The sequence below is a fragment of the Phalaenopsis equestris genome, unplaced genomic scaffold (genome assembly GCF_001263595.1).
Source record: "Phalaenopsis equestris unplaced genomic scaffold, ASM126359v1 Scaffold000761, whole genome shotgun sequence".
NCBI lineage: Eukaryota > Viridiplantae > Streptophyta > Magnoliopsida > Asparagales > Orchidaceae > Phalaenopsis > Phalaenopsis equestris.
Window position 1 is genome coordinate 793,150 of NW_018165201.1, and position 18,397 is coordinate 811,546.

The following is an 18,397-nucleotide window of genomic DNA, read 5'->3' on the forward strand; positions in this document are numbered from 1 at the left end:
TTTTTAGATAAATCTCTTGGAAGAGCTTCATTGGGATAACTCTCTTAAGAGATCTATTTTCCTAAATTAATGGCTTTGAGGATTGGTGGACGAGTCGATAAAAGAATGAGTTGATGAGTGGTCAAATGGTTGCGTGTGCATGTGGATGAATTCAGCTATTTTCCCATATTAGTTTTCTAGTACAGTTCATGTTCCTAGTTACTTCTTTATTTCTTTGTCCCATCCCTTGCGCGACTCCACTTATTATTTGTGGCATGATCCATGCTCACCATACCTCTTAAAGATGTCAAATTATTTTTTCTATGGGTTTGCACCCAAGGATTTTAACTTCTAAAGAGGGGAAAGTGAGCAACTGATGCAAAACAAAAATAGAAAGAATGAAATGAGAGTTTTTATATAGCCATTTCCCTATAAAAGTCTCCCTTCTTATATTAACACTCACAATTTATATAAGATTATTTTTTTATAAAATATACATAAACTATGATTACACTCAATTTTTTAATGATTTCTAGCTACTTGGATTTGTCATATATTGCATCTAGGATATTTTCTCTACATTTATCCTCTATTGGTGTTGCATTTGATTTTATGTTCTTTGTGCACTCCGTCATGTCACATCTCTTTCAGTATATTCGCCCATGAATGAGTTTCATGGAAGAGGTTTAATGGAACAATTAGTTTTTGGAAAAACTCTCCGAGCGAGTTGTTTTAAGTTATCTGAGAGAATTCACTTTGGAGAGTTGTTTTTTTGGCTATTATTTTGGACAAGTTCAGCTATTGGATGAAGGGACAAGCAGACAATTGGGCTAGTTGAACTGCTCTACATGATGAGTTTAACTTTCATATGAATTCAGTTGTTCTAGTTATTCTCTAAGGTAATCGACAGTGAACGTGTTAGTTGCTCTCCTACACAAGCAGAAGAGTGGAGGAGCTAAGTCTCTCTCCTAGACAAACTAAGTTATGTTTATTGAACCTAGTGCAATATATTTTAACCAAAGATATTAATTGCTTTGATTTTATTATCTCTTTGAAATATAACTATGAAAATCATAAGATAATGATAAACATGAAAATATATTTTGTTCATCTTTATAAGATAAGTGTATATTCTATAGTCTATTTATTAAATATGCTTTCTTTTCTAAATATGAGTCAAAGAATTTCAAGTAAAGATGAGTGTTGTATTTCTTTATATGTTGACTATTCATCTACTTGAAGGTTTTTAACTCTTCTGCATATAATCATCCCGAGGCACTTTATCAGCTACAAGATTCTATCCTAGAGGCATTTTGGCTTACCTTTAGAGAGTAGTCTCATATATTGGCAACTCATCTTTATTATCTTATTTTTTATTTAATTATTTGTTTGTTGACTTGATGATCTTTTAAAATGAGTTTCCTGAGTGTTATTAGTGGACTTAGTTTTTATATAAGGAATTTATCTTTTTAGGTAACTAGATAGACCCTTTTGTTGAAATATAAGTCACTTATAAAGGAGATTATGATATTTCATTAAATTTGGACTATCCTTCACCTGGGGTGGTAGCTCTCCTACAAGGAGTAGTCACCATAATTCCTTAATTTTACCTAGGCTGAGATCTCATGGTCTTTAATCTATAGATTAATTGACTTCATCATTGAGTTAGTTAAGTTATATTTTAGAATATGTTTCTCAAGAGTCTATCAAAGCATTCAACTTTTAAGATGAGTAGGGTCTAAAAGTTCATACGATTTTCCATTGGTTCTTAGAAAACTTACTTATAAGAGTGAAATTACCTAAGTGTTATTGGCGAACTCATTCTATAAAACAAGTATGAATTGCTCATTATATATATTGAAAAATTTAACAAAAAATATAAATAAAATTAAATGAAAAAGAGAGAATTTTGAGAGATTTCCCCTTTATTAAACTTGTTATCAGTGGTTTCCCTATTGCTTAGCTCTACCACCTATCTAACTCCTCTTCTTCTAGGTAAATTATTTTTTTGAAGATAATTTTTTAGAACTCTCTTAGGAGAGCTATTTTGGGAGAACAAGCATGGCCGAGCTATATTCTTAGATGAATGGATGGAGAACAATTGGACAAATGAAAAAGTGTATGAGTGGTTGAATGGCCAAGCGTGTGAGTGGTTGAGTGGATGTGTTCAACTATTCTCTCGAACAAGTTCTCTAGTGTAGTTTCTATTTATATTTACTTGTCAATCGCTCGGTTCTGCCCCTTATGTGGCTCATCTTCTTTTTTTGTGATATGATATATACTCATCACACCTATTAAGGAGGTTGAATCATATTTTGTTTATGACATCACACCCAGGGAGTAGAATTAGTGTGGGAAGAAAGTGTGTTGTAGGGACTGGAAAAATAAGAGAGAATGTAGTATGAGTTTTTTTTATTTATTATTTTTCTAGAAATTGTCACTTTTTTTAAATTAATTCTCCCCCTTTATATTGGAATATTTTTCTTATAAAATCTACATAAAGTCTGATTACTCTCAAATTTAAAGGGATTTATGGCTGCTTGGACCTAGCGTATACTACCTTAGGTGTATATATTATATTATATATGGTATATTATCTTTTATTGGCACTATATTTCATATTATGTTTTATGTGTACTTGATCGCCTGGCTCGCAGTTACACAGTAATTTTAGTTCAGAAATATGGTCAAAAGCATGACCCAATTTATATTTTTAGTAGCTAGTGTGCAAAATTAAATATTATATTAAATTGTTAAATTGGTTTACACACTATGGGTACTACGCATGTATACGTATCGTTTTAAGTATTATAGGGCTCTATTGGAGTCTTAAGTATCGATCCCACAACAATAGACAAAACTCTCATAGGATTACTTTAGTAAAATATTCTTTAAATTGTAGTTAAATTATATAAAAAATGACAAAAAAAGTTTTTTTGTATTACCTAATCCTAATGAATTAAAAGGAATGTTAAGTATATTGAGTGATACGCTTAAAAAGTGACTACTTTTTCATATACATTTTATACTTATTTTTAATGATATTGCACTTTAAAGGAAGATATTATGTATATTTTTAGCTTTAGGTACAAAAAATAGACTTTTAGAGAAAAAATAAAAAAAAAATGGGCAAAAAAAGTGTAATTGGAGCCAAAAAGAGCAAGAAAAAAATTCTGACCTGACACATTTCGATATGTCTTTCTATGTTTCTTTCTATGTTTAATTTCTATGTTTAATTTTTTTTACACTTCTCACATATTTTTAAATGAAATTACACTTTAAATAAAAGTTATTTACGTGTTTATCTTGTATGTATATCTGTTAGGAGCGAAACACAACTAAAACAGAACGAAACGGAGTTGAAACAGAACAAAACGATCGAGCTGCTGCAGGATGGCGCTAGTGGTGTCAAAACTGGTGCCAGATTATAGAGAAGAGGAGCCAAAAGACGATTATGGACAGATTTTTGACAGTTTTTGACAATTTTGAGTTGTTCTAGAAGACTCTAAGTAGATCAAACGCCCTATGGAATGGTTCAATGAATCTAGACACTTGAGAAAGACTCTTGAATGAAGAGATAAGTCTTTTGGATGAATATATTTGTCTCTTGGAATGAAAAGACGTGTTTTTGAGAAAAAAAAATCTTTTTAAAATAGGGGGGCTGGCGCCTCTTATGGTGTGTGCGCGCGGGCGTGTGTTAGGAAAAACGAGAGGAATGCATAGAGATCATAGAATAGAAGTAGAAATGTAGATTTCTATCCTTTCTGGAGAGATTAGAGATGAGATTTTGGGAGAATCTGTAAGGAATTGTACTAGCATTGCATGGATCAACAAGAGACTTTGTGGGAGAGATCTTCATCTTTCTTTCAAAGGGAAAAAAATTAAGTATGGTATTCTTCATTATCTTATGATTTTGTAAACACTTATCTAGTGGATTTGTTTTGATGTAATGAAGTTTTACTTCGTGTTTTCTTCGTGTTTTGTGAGTAGTTTTTCTTACTATTTATTCTTGTTTGAAAATAGTGGCATGAGAAGATTATGTCGCTGTTTTCATTTTACTTTTCTTTTGCAATGAGTAGAATTCATGTTTAGGATTTTGAAATACATGTTAGATGAGATTTTAATTATAAATGTGATGGTTTTTACTTGAACTTTATTTACATTATAATAAGGATCCGTTGTAGTGTTAAAATTTGTTGTAATTGCATTAAGATCCCAGAGGGTGGTGCAATTATCAACAAAGTAGAACCACATTTGATTTCATGGATGAGAATGTAATTCTTGAGGCTGAGTGCAAATAAATAGAAAAATATACTTTGATGAACGTAGAATTGAAGATTTTAGGGTGAATTAAAATCTCCAATTTGGTCTAGTTGTTTAGAAACTAAAGCAAGATGTTAGCTGTTAGGGCAGGCGGAAGTGGAAGCTATGGAGTGAGAATCAGTGTCCTCACAGCCTAACCACAGATTTAGAGATCAAACACTGAATTATCCAATGTTCTTTATGCACTCGACAAATGTTAAAAAATTTGATTGCTCCCAATTGACATATACAATATATATTACATAACACCCTATTTACAAATCTAGCACCTTCTTTCATCCAATTTTCAATTTCTTACTCAAATATCAAAATTCATGAGAAAACCCCAACCCAATTTTTTGATCGTGTCACGCGTAAATACATTGTTTCGATAGTTAAACATATCTCTTGGGCGCTAGATTTTGTAAATAACAATGTTTGAAGTGCTAGTGTGCAATTATCCCTAAATTATAACTCTCTTTGGCAAGAGCGAATATTAGAAACGAGCATATCAAGGTACTAGGGTGTCATTGAGTTGGTATTGCACCTTAATACCATCCCAATACACCATAATACGACCAACATCACTCTAATTCCAACATACCACACTAATACTACTAATACTACTAATCTGCACCACCATGATTTTTTTTTAAGCCTACCGACTAATTTTTAACATACGAGCTCATTAAAATTAACATAAAAGAGAAAGCATTTACATACATACCATACAACTATAATATATTTACAAATTATTTATTTTTCATAGATTTTAAAAGTAAGTTTGTCTACCTACAAATTCCAATCCTATTAAACCGCGGATACGGTGAACCGCGCCAACTCAGATCGGTTCAGCTTGCCAAACAAACCACGGAACTCCCGCCCGGTTTTTTCCCATCCCACCGCCACACCCGTCGATTTCCTCACCAGAGAGAGAGAGAGACAAAAAAAAAACCCAAAATTAGGGCACGGATGCGCACCTCCTCTCCCGCTCTTTTTTCTTTTTGGGTAACCCTAACCCGATTACCCCTATTCCCCCTCCCCCAACCCCCGCCCCCCCCCCCTCTCTCTCTCTCCCCAACCAAACCCTAATTTCGAACCAACTCGAGTTTCCATCGAGTTCTGCTGCAGCCGCCGCCTCGCTTCCCCGGAGGAATAAACGTTTGATTTTGGTTGGTAAAGGGGGTGATCTGGCCCTGGAAGTTCGAGATCCGGACATCTCCTCCACGGGATCTGAAGAAATGGTGGTCAATGGTCGGCCGGTGAAGAGAGCGAAGCGCCGCATCACGGCGGATCTGTACGACTTCTTCTGACGCAGCTGCCGGCGATCTCGGCGGTCCGTTTCGGACAAACGTACAGGTCTTCCTCTCCCGACACGCCCGCCTTCTACCGCCGCCGTCGATCCTGGCTCCGTCGCCTTCTCAAGCTGGCCAACTGCTAACATGGCGAGTCGGATTTGGACTCGGGGACGCCGCCGCGTGCGACGACGTGGAGGCTTTATCGCCCGCCGGTTCTGCTGCAAAGGCTACGGTGGAGCTCGATGTTGTTGAGGAGGACGTATTCCGATCCAAATCGGTGTACTGCGATCACTGCCGAGTTGTGGGTGAGTCGGCGATTTTTACCGATTTTCTCGGCAATTAAGTTTTTTTTTTTAATTTTTTTTCTTCTGTACGTAATAGTAATTGTTGTGTCGTGACTGCTGGTTGACCTGCTGCACGTGGAATGGAAATAGCGCTGCTCCTTTTTTTATTTAGCAGGATATTATTACAATAAATTGGGGGCATTTGCATACATGGCACACAAGTTCTATCTATTTACATATCTCACACATCAACTTTCATATTTGCATAAATAACACTGAAATCTTTTAATAACAATTCCATTTTCATGCATGCAAATGTGAAAGTTTAGGTGTGAGATACAAAAATAGATAAGAATTGTATCCACATGTTCAAATTGGAACGCCAGACATCATGATTCTGAAAGCTTCAGAATAAGAAGACAAAACAAATACGAACTCTCCGGGGAAGGAAAAGATCAGGCTTGAAACAGAATACTGAAAGAGAGTTTTTTTTTTCATGGCTCAAGAAGGAAACGAGCAGAATCCAAATATACTTTCCTGCAATAGAGCTAATCTGAAGTGCTTGCAATACAGATAAAACTCTTAAGAAGTATTATGAACATGAATGATTGCAGATCATCGTATGAGAACAAGACCAATAACAGTAAAAAAAAATATTATTGGGCTCATCCATACTTTATCCAACGTGAAAAAGAGGCAATATAAATAAAGAAATAAAAGTTTGAAGAGGAAATGTTAATGAAGTGAAATTCTCCAAAATCTCAGAAAATCATAACACTTTTGTATACTTGCATCAGATTATGAGCTTACTAATCCTGCAAATTCCATCATAGATATTATGAAAAGAGGATCTGCTAACTTAGTTCTAATATGATATACATGGTATTCAAAATATCTGTTCTAGAACTTAAGAAAATGATTAGTCAATGCTCAATGCACAAAGAGACAAATCTGAAGAGATGTATAAAAACTCAAGAAACATGGTTTAACTTAAAAAAAAAATCATAGAAAATGTGAATGAAGAGGAGAAATCATATGGAAATGATTCATCAATACCCAACATGAAAAAGAGAATTATACAAAGTCCTATGAAGGAGCTAAAGAGAAATTGATAAAAATCGGCAGGAAATAAGAATGAAGAGGACTTCTCCAAATTCTTTAAAAAACAATCATAAATTGTAAAGTAGTATAAATTTGCAACAAGAGATTCAAAATAAACCACAATCAATCTATTCTCAAATTCTGCTTTCAGCATAATACAACAACAACAACAACAACAATTCTTTAGCGGACTACGTGAGGTCGGCTACATGAATCCTTTTTTAGCTTAATAAGCTTGCAAATAATATCACAAATTTTTTGGATAGAGGATCTGCTTTTAATAAAGATTATATTATATCTTTCCAGCCGGAATTGACAAACTGCACATTGCTCAACAGATCAAGTTCGTGAAGAACATATATCAATGTGTAAAACTAGTTTCTCATAAATGAACTCTTGAGAGAAATCAACCTGCCCTACTTGGAGTGATTTTTGATCGGCAAGCCCTTCTTCCACTGATTAGTGGATAGTTCCTACAATCAAATTTTTTAATGATTTTTTAATCTAATAAAAATGAAAACAAATAATCATAATTTTTAAAAAATGTATCATTTAAAATTATGTAAAATGACACTTTGACACGTGATAGAAAAGTTAAATATAAGTCATGACCGTCAAGATGATCATCATCATATATCACATGAAAGAAGAGGCAGTACTTTAATCAGTTATTTAAGTTTTCTGGCTTGGGAGACATTTGATAAAATTGGAACGATACAAAAAAGATTGGCATGACTCCTACGAAAGATTAATTAATTGGAAGAGGTGATACATAGAAGATGGGTACCAAGTTGGGCAAAAGGATTGGATACAGTGGACGTTTTCCATTCTGAAGGCGAAAACTATTCTAGCTTTATGATTAGTTTTGCTTTCTTATTATTCTAGTTGTTTCATTTCATAATAATTTGCCGTGAAATTTCTTCTTTTGATTATACAGACTTTATTGTGCTACTGAGTTTTCTAATAGATGAGATTCAAATGGACCATAATGGATGCTGCAAATGGAACATCTACTGATTTAATTTTTCTCTATTACTTCAAAAATGATGCCTTTTTTTAAATTATTTCTTTGATTTTTTTTCTTCATATTTTAGGCTTGCCTTTGTAACTTGTATGCTTATTGGATCAGGTTGGAGTTATCACCCAGTATGCAGGAAGCGTTATCACTTCATAATCCGGAATAATGCTAATCCATTGTCTTCCTCACATCAGAAGTGCTTGTGTTGTGGAGCATTATTGCAGAGGATGGATTCACGGTGAGAAGTTGAATTTTCATGCATTGCTACCTCCGTTTTAGTGCTCCATTCGGTTGACTAATAGCTGGGTCATAATTTGACCTGATTCACTCACTACTAGGACATAATTTTAGAGCAGTTTTCTGCTGATTTGGGAGTAAGTGTGAGACTTAGGAAAGGTATCATTTTGTAGAGATCAAAGTACTTTTGTTTATAGTAACACTAATTTTTCAGATATTTGGCCTTCTTTTTTTTCATTTTTTTAGGGAGTAGAACATTTTGATTGGTTGTATCTTATAGCCCGTTTCAGCAAAGTAATTTTTTTTATTACCATATGAGCAATTTGTATCATGAATATTTTGTTTAACTTTGCATTCCATTAAATCCTTGGCCATTGTGTCGGTTTTCGAATTAATATTTTTTTTAAACCTGGTTATTGTTGTTGAATTAGAAAATTGAGTTGGATGAAGTGGTTCTTTAATGAAAGGGTTGTGTCTGATGAAGTATGTATCTGATTCTATTGTGAACTTGTATATATGAAGAAGTGTGTATTTTGAATGGTTGTCACAGATTTTGACAATGAGATCCTACAGCTTTTAGGCCTGAATTTTTAACTGGACATTCTTTTAATTTTTTTTTAACTCATTCATTCTTGGCAGCCTGTATGAAACTTTTGAAAATTCAATTTGGATGATATTAAAGAAATCAGGTTTATATTTCTTCCTTTCCTTGATTATCTTTCTTCAGCATGCATTTTGAAAAATGAAGATGGTGAAAGTAAATGTTGGCTATTTGTTGTGTCTTCATTTCGATTTCCATGAAAATGCATCCAAGGACTTTGGCTTCGTGCCAGCCCTATGCTTTTGTATTTGTCATCTTAACACTAATATATTCCATTGTGTGCCAATAAGTGCAAAACAATCTAGTACATGTTTCAGATTTATTTTTTACTGGCTCAGTAGCTTTGCGCGAACATAATTGTAATGCCAGGAAAGTATATATATATATGTATGTATGCAAATTCAAAGCCTGAAACTTCTTCAGGTAAATTTGGTTATTGAAATTCAGAGTTCATTCTTGTGTTAAGTCCAGACATCTGTTCCTTATGGCATGAGGGGACATTAGAGATTTCTTGTGCTTTTGGTTTACCAGGCAGTTTCTTTTTTGAATGGACCTAGTCTTAAAGGTGGTGTATATATTGGTTTTCTTACTACATGGAAAATTCACACTAACAAACTGGAGTTTCCTCTCATATCATTTGGTGATATCATAAATTGTAAAACTCTGGTTGCAGGTATTTAATGGAATGAAATGTCAATTGAAATGTTTTAGAGTTGTTTCAGACGCCAGTATCATCTTCAATTTGAATACTTTTTGGCTGAAAAAAAAAAATGCTTTATGAGATGAACCATGTCATGGAGATCTTTACAGGCCCTCATGAAACATGATTCTGTGCAAAAAAATGATGGTTGCAGAGTTAGTCGACTAATGTTGATTCTTAAGGCGCTCCTGGACAACTCTGTCTGGTTCCTTCTAGTTTCTGTTATATTGTAAAACTGGCCATTGGTTTTACAACAATATTTCATACTATGATGGTCACTCATTGCGTACCTCAAGTAAATTGAATATTAGTTTCTCAGGTTGAAAATTCTGTTCTATCAATGCAATTTGCATTTTTTCTTTAATATTTATGGTTACCACAGGCTAGCATTTTTGAAGAAGTAAACTGTGCTTGGTTTTTTAGTTTGAATGGAGTATATGTCATCAATGTTCTAAACTGGAGGGCCATTAATCTAAAATTCAGGCTCATTGTTAGTGGCTAGGCATGTTAGCCATGATAAAACAGTAAATTCTTTCACCAGTTCTTTATTTATATCAAATTTATCATTTTTCTGAATCAGCAAAATGATATCTGTTGAGCTCATCTACTTTGTGTTTTTCAACTATTACAGGTGTCATTCATGCAACTATGATGTTACAGCTGAAAGCATGGAAGATTGGGCTCATCATCAGCTGGAAGATCCGACGCATTTGCTGCATGGATTAGTGCATGCTAATGGCTATGGGCATCTGCTTAGAGTGAATGGCAGAGATGGTGGTTCAAGGTACTTGACAGGATCTGATATTATGGGTTTCTGGGACCGATTGTGTAGAATGCTTCGAATCAGGTATGGAAGAAGATTTTAATTTTTTTTATCTCTGTTTGTTTAATTTATTTTATTATGTTTTCTGCAACTTATTTTTAGAAGAATTGCATATTGTTTTAGGAAATTTTACTTGCATGCCACTCAATTCCTATTCATTTACATATCTAACAACAAAATTACAACTCAATCCATGCATTTACATATGGAACACCTAACTTTTAACATTTACATTCATACTACCTTAACTATGCATGAAAATGTGTATTTTAGAATGGTGATATTTTTGATGTGATATGAAAGATTTGGACGTTGTAAGTATAAGAAAACATAGGTTAGATTTAGAAGTGTAAATACACAGAAATTTCTTATGTATGTAAATGGCCCATTAGCTTATTTAAACTGGTTCGTGAGATTTCGAAACTAAGGTAAAAATAATGTTCCAAGTGGTGTAAGCATAAGATGAGGCATTTTTGCTGTCATAAAATAGCGGCCTAAACCACATGTTTTTAATATATATATATTTTTATTTAACATGATTAAAAAACATATGTAAGAATTAATTAAAAATAGAATATTCCAAAATTGGTACTCCTTGATTGGATATTTTAATTTCAAATTAAATTGACATGGCTATAAATACATCGAAATGACAAAATTGGGAACATGTTGGCAACGCAAAATGAAGATTGGCAAGCGAATTATCGAATTGAAGGTTGGCTTCCAGTGTTTCTAAATAGACTTCTGGGGCTTAGATTTGAGTACTAGAATTAAAATTAGCGGGAGAAAAGCTATATTCTCTTAAGAGGAGATGGTCCAGCAGCATAAGAAAGAGGAGGTTTTAAAGTAAAAGCTATAGGATTTCACTGTAGCAGGTTTTGAGTGCAGAAAATCGTCTAATTTGCATCAACTTGTGTATGCATTGGTCCTCCTAGGCTCTTCCTACAAGCCACTAAGCGTAAAATGTTTACAAGTGAGTTACGTGTATGAGAAAAGCACATGTGAGAACCATTGGTTGCTACAAATTATACGAGTACTTGATTTGTAGTTGACTTGCTTAGAAGTCCTTACTTTGGTTCCTATGCTTGGAAAACTTTTCTTAAGCTTTGTTGTGGCAAGTACATCCTGCCGAGTTTATCATGGGGCTAGCGAGTTCACTTTATGTTCAGCTGCTAAGTTCATAATGCTCTGGCCTAACTTGTGTGAACTTATCTCAGGTCGGACAGGTTCATGTTGTAAAACTATGTGGTTCAACTAGTGTTAGGCAATTTTGTTGAATTCAAATGATTGATATGAGTGGCAGGCACCAAAACAATTGAGATAATATGATATTTTGTGATACAATGGTTGGATGAGAAGTGGAATTTCTCAAATAAGAAGAGGCATCCAAGAGATCCTTAATTTGACAAAAACATAACATGATATAGAGGGGTCTTTACATTCATTGCACACAATTCTTGTGCATTTAGATATCTTACATTCTCTGAAATCTTTAATATCATATCAAAAATAGCAGTTACAACTTTTATGTGAAATGCACCCAAAAGTGTTATGTATATGAATTTTTGAAACATATAATGTTGTGGTCGTACAAGTTTTTAAATTAAAGCTAATCTTTCATTCTAAAATTATAATATTTTGGTGCTTTTACAAATTATATAATTACAAATATTATATGAGAAGTAGCATTCGTTATCACATTTTATTAATCAAATTTACCTTTTCATCCATAGGCGAATGCTGTGTAAAAATTTGTAGGTGTGAGATAGGTAAATTCATAAGAATCAGGTGTTATGCATGTAATTTTTCCTAATTTTTTTTTTATGTAATTTTTTATTTGGATAAAATTTTATAGTTAATTTTGATTTATATTATTGTAATTACATTAAATTTTATTAGCCATAAAATTGATCTTAATTAAATTTAGGAGCTTCATTTTTAATAATTTTAGTTTATATTGACCCTATTTTTTTGTTTTAGTTTTTATATCAAGCCAATTCTATTTGATCCTTTAAAAAGAGATTGGCATGATAACTGACCGGCAAATTTGACTTTTGACTGCTAATTATTGAACAAGGGATAGATGGTAATTAGCAACTTTATTGATAATATTTTGTCCCATTAAAAAAAAAACGTTTTGAGTTATTAGATTGCAATATAAATATTATCGCTTGTTAAATACTTACTAAAAATCTATAATATATCCTTATTATTGAATATAACTTTATTTTCCTTTATTATTATTATTATTAATTAAGTAAAAGCTAAAGCCCGTGTATTAAATGCTAGGTAGCTTGTCATCCCTGCGTTGAGAGGTCACAAATTTTGGAGATATCTCAACTCTCAGTTGCGGAAAAAATATTGCATCATGACTTTACTTGTAGAGTTACGCTCGGAATCTAATGAAATTATGCTATGAAAGTGATTAGTTCGTTAATACCAGAGAATATTCCTCTCGTATTATTCAGATATTATTGTGTTATTTCAGTATTATTAATGTATTATTATAATATCAAAATATTTTCAGAATACAATAACATCTGAATAACACAATAACACAAAAATACTAGTATTACCGGTCATATCATCTTCACGGTATAATTTTATTGGACTCCGCACGCTCCGCACGTAGCTCTACGTGCGGAGTCCTGATGTAATATTTTTTCCAGTTGCGGGAGCATGTCAGTTATTAGATTTATAATATTATTTCATGCATTAAATATTTATACTAGGAATTATGACAGTTATTATTTGCAATATATGCTTATAAATATATTATCCTTTAGTGTTTATATTTATATATATATTATTAACGGGCAAAATTTCAAGATAATTTCAAACTCTAAACCATAAATGTGTCTTAAATAGGAGAAAAAGGTTTAGGGTCTAGGGTAGCCTAGACGTACATCTAAAGCGTCTCATTAAATTTGTTTGATTTAATTATTTATTAACTCGGGAAAGTGATTCAGATTTTATAATATAAATGTCTTAAAAAAACCACCAATCAATTTATTAAAGAAAAAGGTTGCTGCTAAGCAACATCACCTGGTTCATAGATTTAAATTTCCTCTTAAACTAGTTAACATCTGTAAGCCCTGGTTGTAGCTAATTTTACGCATGTAGCCTGCATCACCTGCGTTGGAAGTAGTTCGATGCTATACCTGTCGCAATCATTTAATATTTGCAAAATCACTTGGTCAAGAACTGAGCATCATTTGTCAAAATATTTAAAAAAAAAAAAATTGCAGGAAAGTTACAGTTATGGACATATCTAAGAAACATGGGATGGAGTACCGCCTCCTGAACGCAGTGATTTTTGGCCAGCCATGGTATGGGAATTGGGGCTATAAATTTGGAGCAGGCAGTTTTGGAGTCACCTCAACAGCCTATGAAGAAGCTATCAACACCCTATCCAATCTACCCTTATCCATCTTCTCCCACTCCAGATCTCAACACACCACATTACACAACACGGTGGCATTATATTGCTCCGTTTCTGACAAACAATTGCTTACCTTAAGGGACCTTCTCACCTACATCAATCAGCTTCAAGCCTCTCATGAACGCCAACACCCTATTTCTTCCCCAAGGAAGAAATTTCAACGAATTGTTTCGATGGGGGCTTTGAGCTCATGGTCTAAGCAGGATATCGAGAGAGCGGAGGAGGTCATGGTGAAGGTTCTTCGGGCGGTTGGGAGATCACAATGGGTTGCTTGGCGAGCCCTAAAAGGCGCCGCAAGTGGCTCGGTGGAATCTCCGGGACTCCTCGATTGCTGTCTTAAAGGGCTTAGTGGCAAGCTCACGGATGACCAATTGGTAGTCCAATCACGGTTCAACGATGAGACAAAATTCCATTGAATTCAGGCCATTTTTTTTTTTTTTGGTCATTCAAAATCCACAATTCTATTTCTATCCTAAAGTTTAAGTTTTGACTGTTTTGCCACATTGCAGGCTTGAATCTTATGATCAATTGATTGCTGATGTGCAAAGGAGAGTTGTTAAATTGTCTTCTGATCATCTCACAAGACACTTGAAATACTTATATGATGGAATGCTTGATCCAACAACCATGATACAGTTTAAGCATAAGGAAGCACGGGATTCTATTCTCCGTGCTGCGAGAAAAATTCTGGACTGCAAGCATTTTGTCAAACATTATGATGAACATTTTAAGCCTTTGTCGCCGTCTTCAAATCCACATGAATTGCATATTTGGTGTAAGGTGGAGCTATTTGATGAGCCTGCAGACTACACTTCTCCTCCGCCCGAACTCGTGGTTTTGCCAGCCAATGCCACCATTGCTGACCTCAAGTTGCAGGCTACAAAAGCGTTCAGGGAAACTTATATCGTCTTTCAAAGGTTCCAACCTGAGCAGGTGGTGGGATACAACAAAGTTCTGGAGCCTAAGATCAAGCAACTAATGGATGAAAATGGTGTGGTGGTGATTAGGGGAAGGTGTCTGGCAGGAGATGGCAAGCTGGGCAGATTCAGGATGGAAAGGGGAATTGAGAGTTGGGAGGTGGACTGCACCTGCGGAGCAAAGGATGATGATGGCGAGAGAATGATGGCGTGCGATGTGTGCGGCGTTTGGCAACACACGAGATGCACTGGAATTGATGATGAGGAGAAGGTCCCAGATAAGTTCATTTGTATAAAGTGTACAGGATGCTGCTTAACTTCGCCGACGATTGGAGACTAGATGTGAAAAATCTTTCTGATGGAAGGGGGTAATGAAAAATGATTAAATTTTAGTAGAAGAATTAGTTGGGGGGGTACCTAAGGGAGAGCTTGGGGCTGTAGTTTGTTTTGCTGCTCCTGTTGTAACTACATAACATGACTTGGGGGCTGCTGCTCCAACGGGAACTTTCAGCAATAGTTTTTTGCTGGGCTTAGATTTCTTTCTATGTTTGGACATGCGCCATAGATTTTGACTATGAAGTGTATAAAGGAAAATTTGAAAATCAACCAAATGTCTAAAATATCTTCTTTTTTTTTTGTTTTTGGTAAGATATGCAGCCCTACATTTAGCATATAGAGAGTAAAGTATTTTATACTTTTTAACATGTATGATGAACAATGTTAACCGTTTTATGGATTCACCAAAAGGACAGGAACGGTTGTAATTAAAGGCATCTGGTGCATTTACCTGGTGATCGGATGCTGCTACAAGCATAAACTCCGTTGGATGCCAGATTGTGGTCATCAGCTTCGTTTGATTGAGACCTATTATATTTCAAAAAAATAATTATAAGAAAAAACATGTGTTGGTAACATTATCACAACTATTAAGAATAGCTACTTAATATTCTGTGTCGATCAACAATGGTCGAAGGGTATGTTCGACGACGAAACTCTTGAATGAAAAGAAATTTGTTTGGTAAAGTTACACAAATATTATTTAATAGCTAATTGTTAGTCTGAGATGATCACACACTCCTGCAAGTAAATTAAACCACCAAACGCTCAAATGGTGATTATTAAAAAGACAATCAATATTCTGAAGTATAAAGCTTGGAAGTAAAACTTATGGTAGTAGAGTTGAGTGCCAAATCTCCCGGAAAAGGGAGAAAATGCTCACAGATAGTATGTTTATATTCAACTCAATTTAAAGAGCTTGTCTTCGGCTTGAATTTAGCTCACAAATAGTCTGCTGCCTAAACCTTAACATCACTGCAACATGCCAACTCCACTAATAGAAATACTTTTCTTTTTAAAGAAAAAGGTTTTATATATAAGTTGTTGACCAATCAAAGGGTCCTAATCAAATTATTGCAGGCAAGTACAAAAAACCTTCAATCTTCATTTAAATTACAACAATAACAACAAGCCTTTATCCCACTAAGTGGGGTTGGCTACATTTTTCTCCACTGAATCCTATTGAGTGTCATATTTTCATTTAATTCTAATAGATTAAGATAATTTTTTTATACAATATACTCTAAGTTTTTTTAGGTCTAACTCTACCTTTTTAAACATGAATTGAACTCAAATATCTACTGTCCTAACCAGGCCATCGGATAATCGATATTTAATGTGACTAAACCATCTAAGACGGCTTCCTTTAACCTTGTCAGCCACTAGAGGTACATCAACCATTTCAGGGATATATTTGTTTTGCATTTTGTCTCTAATTGTCAAACCACTCATCCACCTAAGCTTTCTCATCGCAAAAACACTTAAATTTGTTTTATGCTTCTCTTTTAAAGACCAACATGCTGTGCCATAAAGCATTACAGGTCTCACCAGCATCTTATAAATTTTTTCTTGTCTAAATAGTACTTTTCTAGCACAAAATAGGTCTGATACGTTCCTCAACTTCAACCAACCAAACTAAATTCTACTAATAATATCCTCATCTACTATATCACCATGACTTTGAACAATAGTCAGGTATATCTAAAACATTAACACCTTTTAATGAATTGATCACCCATTGTTGTTACAACCCATTGTTACAACTCTATCACTAGAGTTATTACTACTAAAATTACATTCCATGTATTCAGTTTTAGATTTACTCAAATGAAGGTCTTTAGACTCCAACATAGACCTCTATAACTCGTTTTTTCTGAACTCTTTCTGTAGTATTATCCACAAGAAAGATATCATCAACGAAAAAGAATACACCAAGGTACAACCTCATGTAAATGTTCAATATGAGCATCCATTACTAAAGTAAAAAGATATGGGCTTAAAGCTAATCCCTGATGTAATCCAACTGAAATAGGAAAATAGTCAATCCTCCTATTAAAACAAAAGTAACAAATCTAATATACATATCTTACTAAGTTGAATATTAAGTCATATCAACACCTTTCTTTTGTAGAACTATCCAAAGAACTTCTCTTGGAACCTTATCTTAAGAATCTTCTAAATTAATAAAAAACATATGATAGATCCTTCTTACTCTCTCTATAATTCTCCATCAAACCTCTCAATAAATGCATAGCTTTCATAGTAGACTGGCTCGACATAAATCCAAACTAATTACAATAAATTTGTCACTTCTTAACCTATGTTCAATAATCGTCTCTCATAATTTAAAACTATGAAACATTAGCTTAATTCCTCTATAATTTGCATACTATTGTACATCCCCTTTATTCTTAAAAATGAGAACCAAATTACTCTTTCTCCACTTCACTGACATCTTTTTAGTTTTTAAACTAATATTAAAGAGTTTAGTAAGCTGATATTTCTACTCTTCAATTGAGATATCATCAGATCCTATTGATTTTCCATCCTTGATTTTCTTTAAAACCTCCTCAACTTCCTTTTTATTAAGGCAACGATAAAAAAAAAAATTGTATTATTATTAACGATATTATGATAACTAAAGTGGTTGTATTTTCAAAAACTGTATTGAAAAGTTAATCAAAATAACTCCCAAACATATGTTGAATATCTTCCTCTAAGAAAATTTTTTCCCATCTTTAAGACACTTTACTTAATTAAATCTTTGTTTTTCTTTTCTCTTTGTTTGACTAGTTTATACATATATTTTTCAACATCTTAAGTGTCTAATTTATTATAAAGATCACTAAAAATATAATTTTTAGCGTCACAAATTATTCTCCTAGACTCCCTACGGACCACTTCATATTTTTTCTCAATTCTCTAAGCTTTAACATTTAAACCAAAAATTATTACACTTCTTATGTTTTATCTTTTCTTGCACAATATTATTTTACCACTAACTATTTTATTTATTTAAGCTTTTCCTTTTGATTCTCCAAGCACAACTTTTGCCATTTGTTTAATAGTGTTTGTTACTTCATCCCATATAAAATTAGCTTCTTCATGAACATTTCCAATCTTGAGGTTTACTCATAAAAAAAATATTTATCTTTTAAATGCCCCCATCTAATTTTATGAGATTGTTTTATTATATTATTTATCTTATAACTCTTCATCTTAAAATTCAAAACTAAAAATTGATGTTAAGTACTTAAATTTTCACTTAGAATGACCTTACAATCTTTACATTCTTGACGATCTGTTTTATTCTCATAAGAAAATAAAGAATTTGTGTTTTATGATATCTATTCTAATAA

At 33.5% G+C, this 18,397-nt stretch overlaps 1 protein-coding gene across 1 annotated transcript; it reads left to right on the forward strand.

Annotated features, from left to right (window-relative positions):
• The first annotated feature begins 5,324 nt into the window (after window positions 1-5,324).
• LOC110030806 (PHD finger protein At1g33420) lies at window positions 5,325-15,274 on the forward strand. Its single transcript, XM_020733734.1, is given in 6 exon segments — window positions 5,325-5,591; window positions 5,593-5,884; window positions 8,094-8,220; window positions 10,152-10,367; window positions 13,592-14,194; window positions 14,295-15,274. Coding segments are annotated over 6 exon segments (2,055 nt in total). The 5' UTR covers window positions 5,325-5,522; the 3' UTR covers window positions 15,043-15,274.
• Window positions 15,275-18,397: the final 3,123 nt, after the last annotated feature.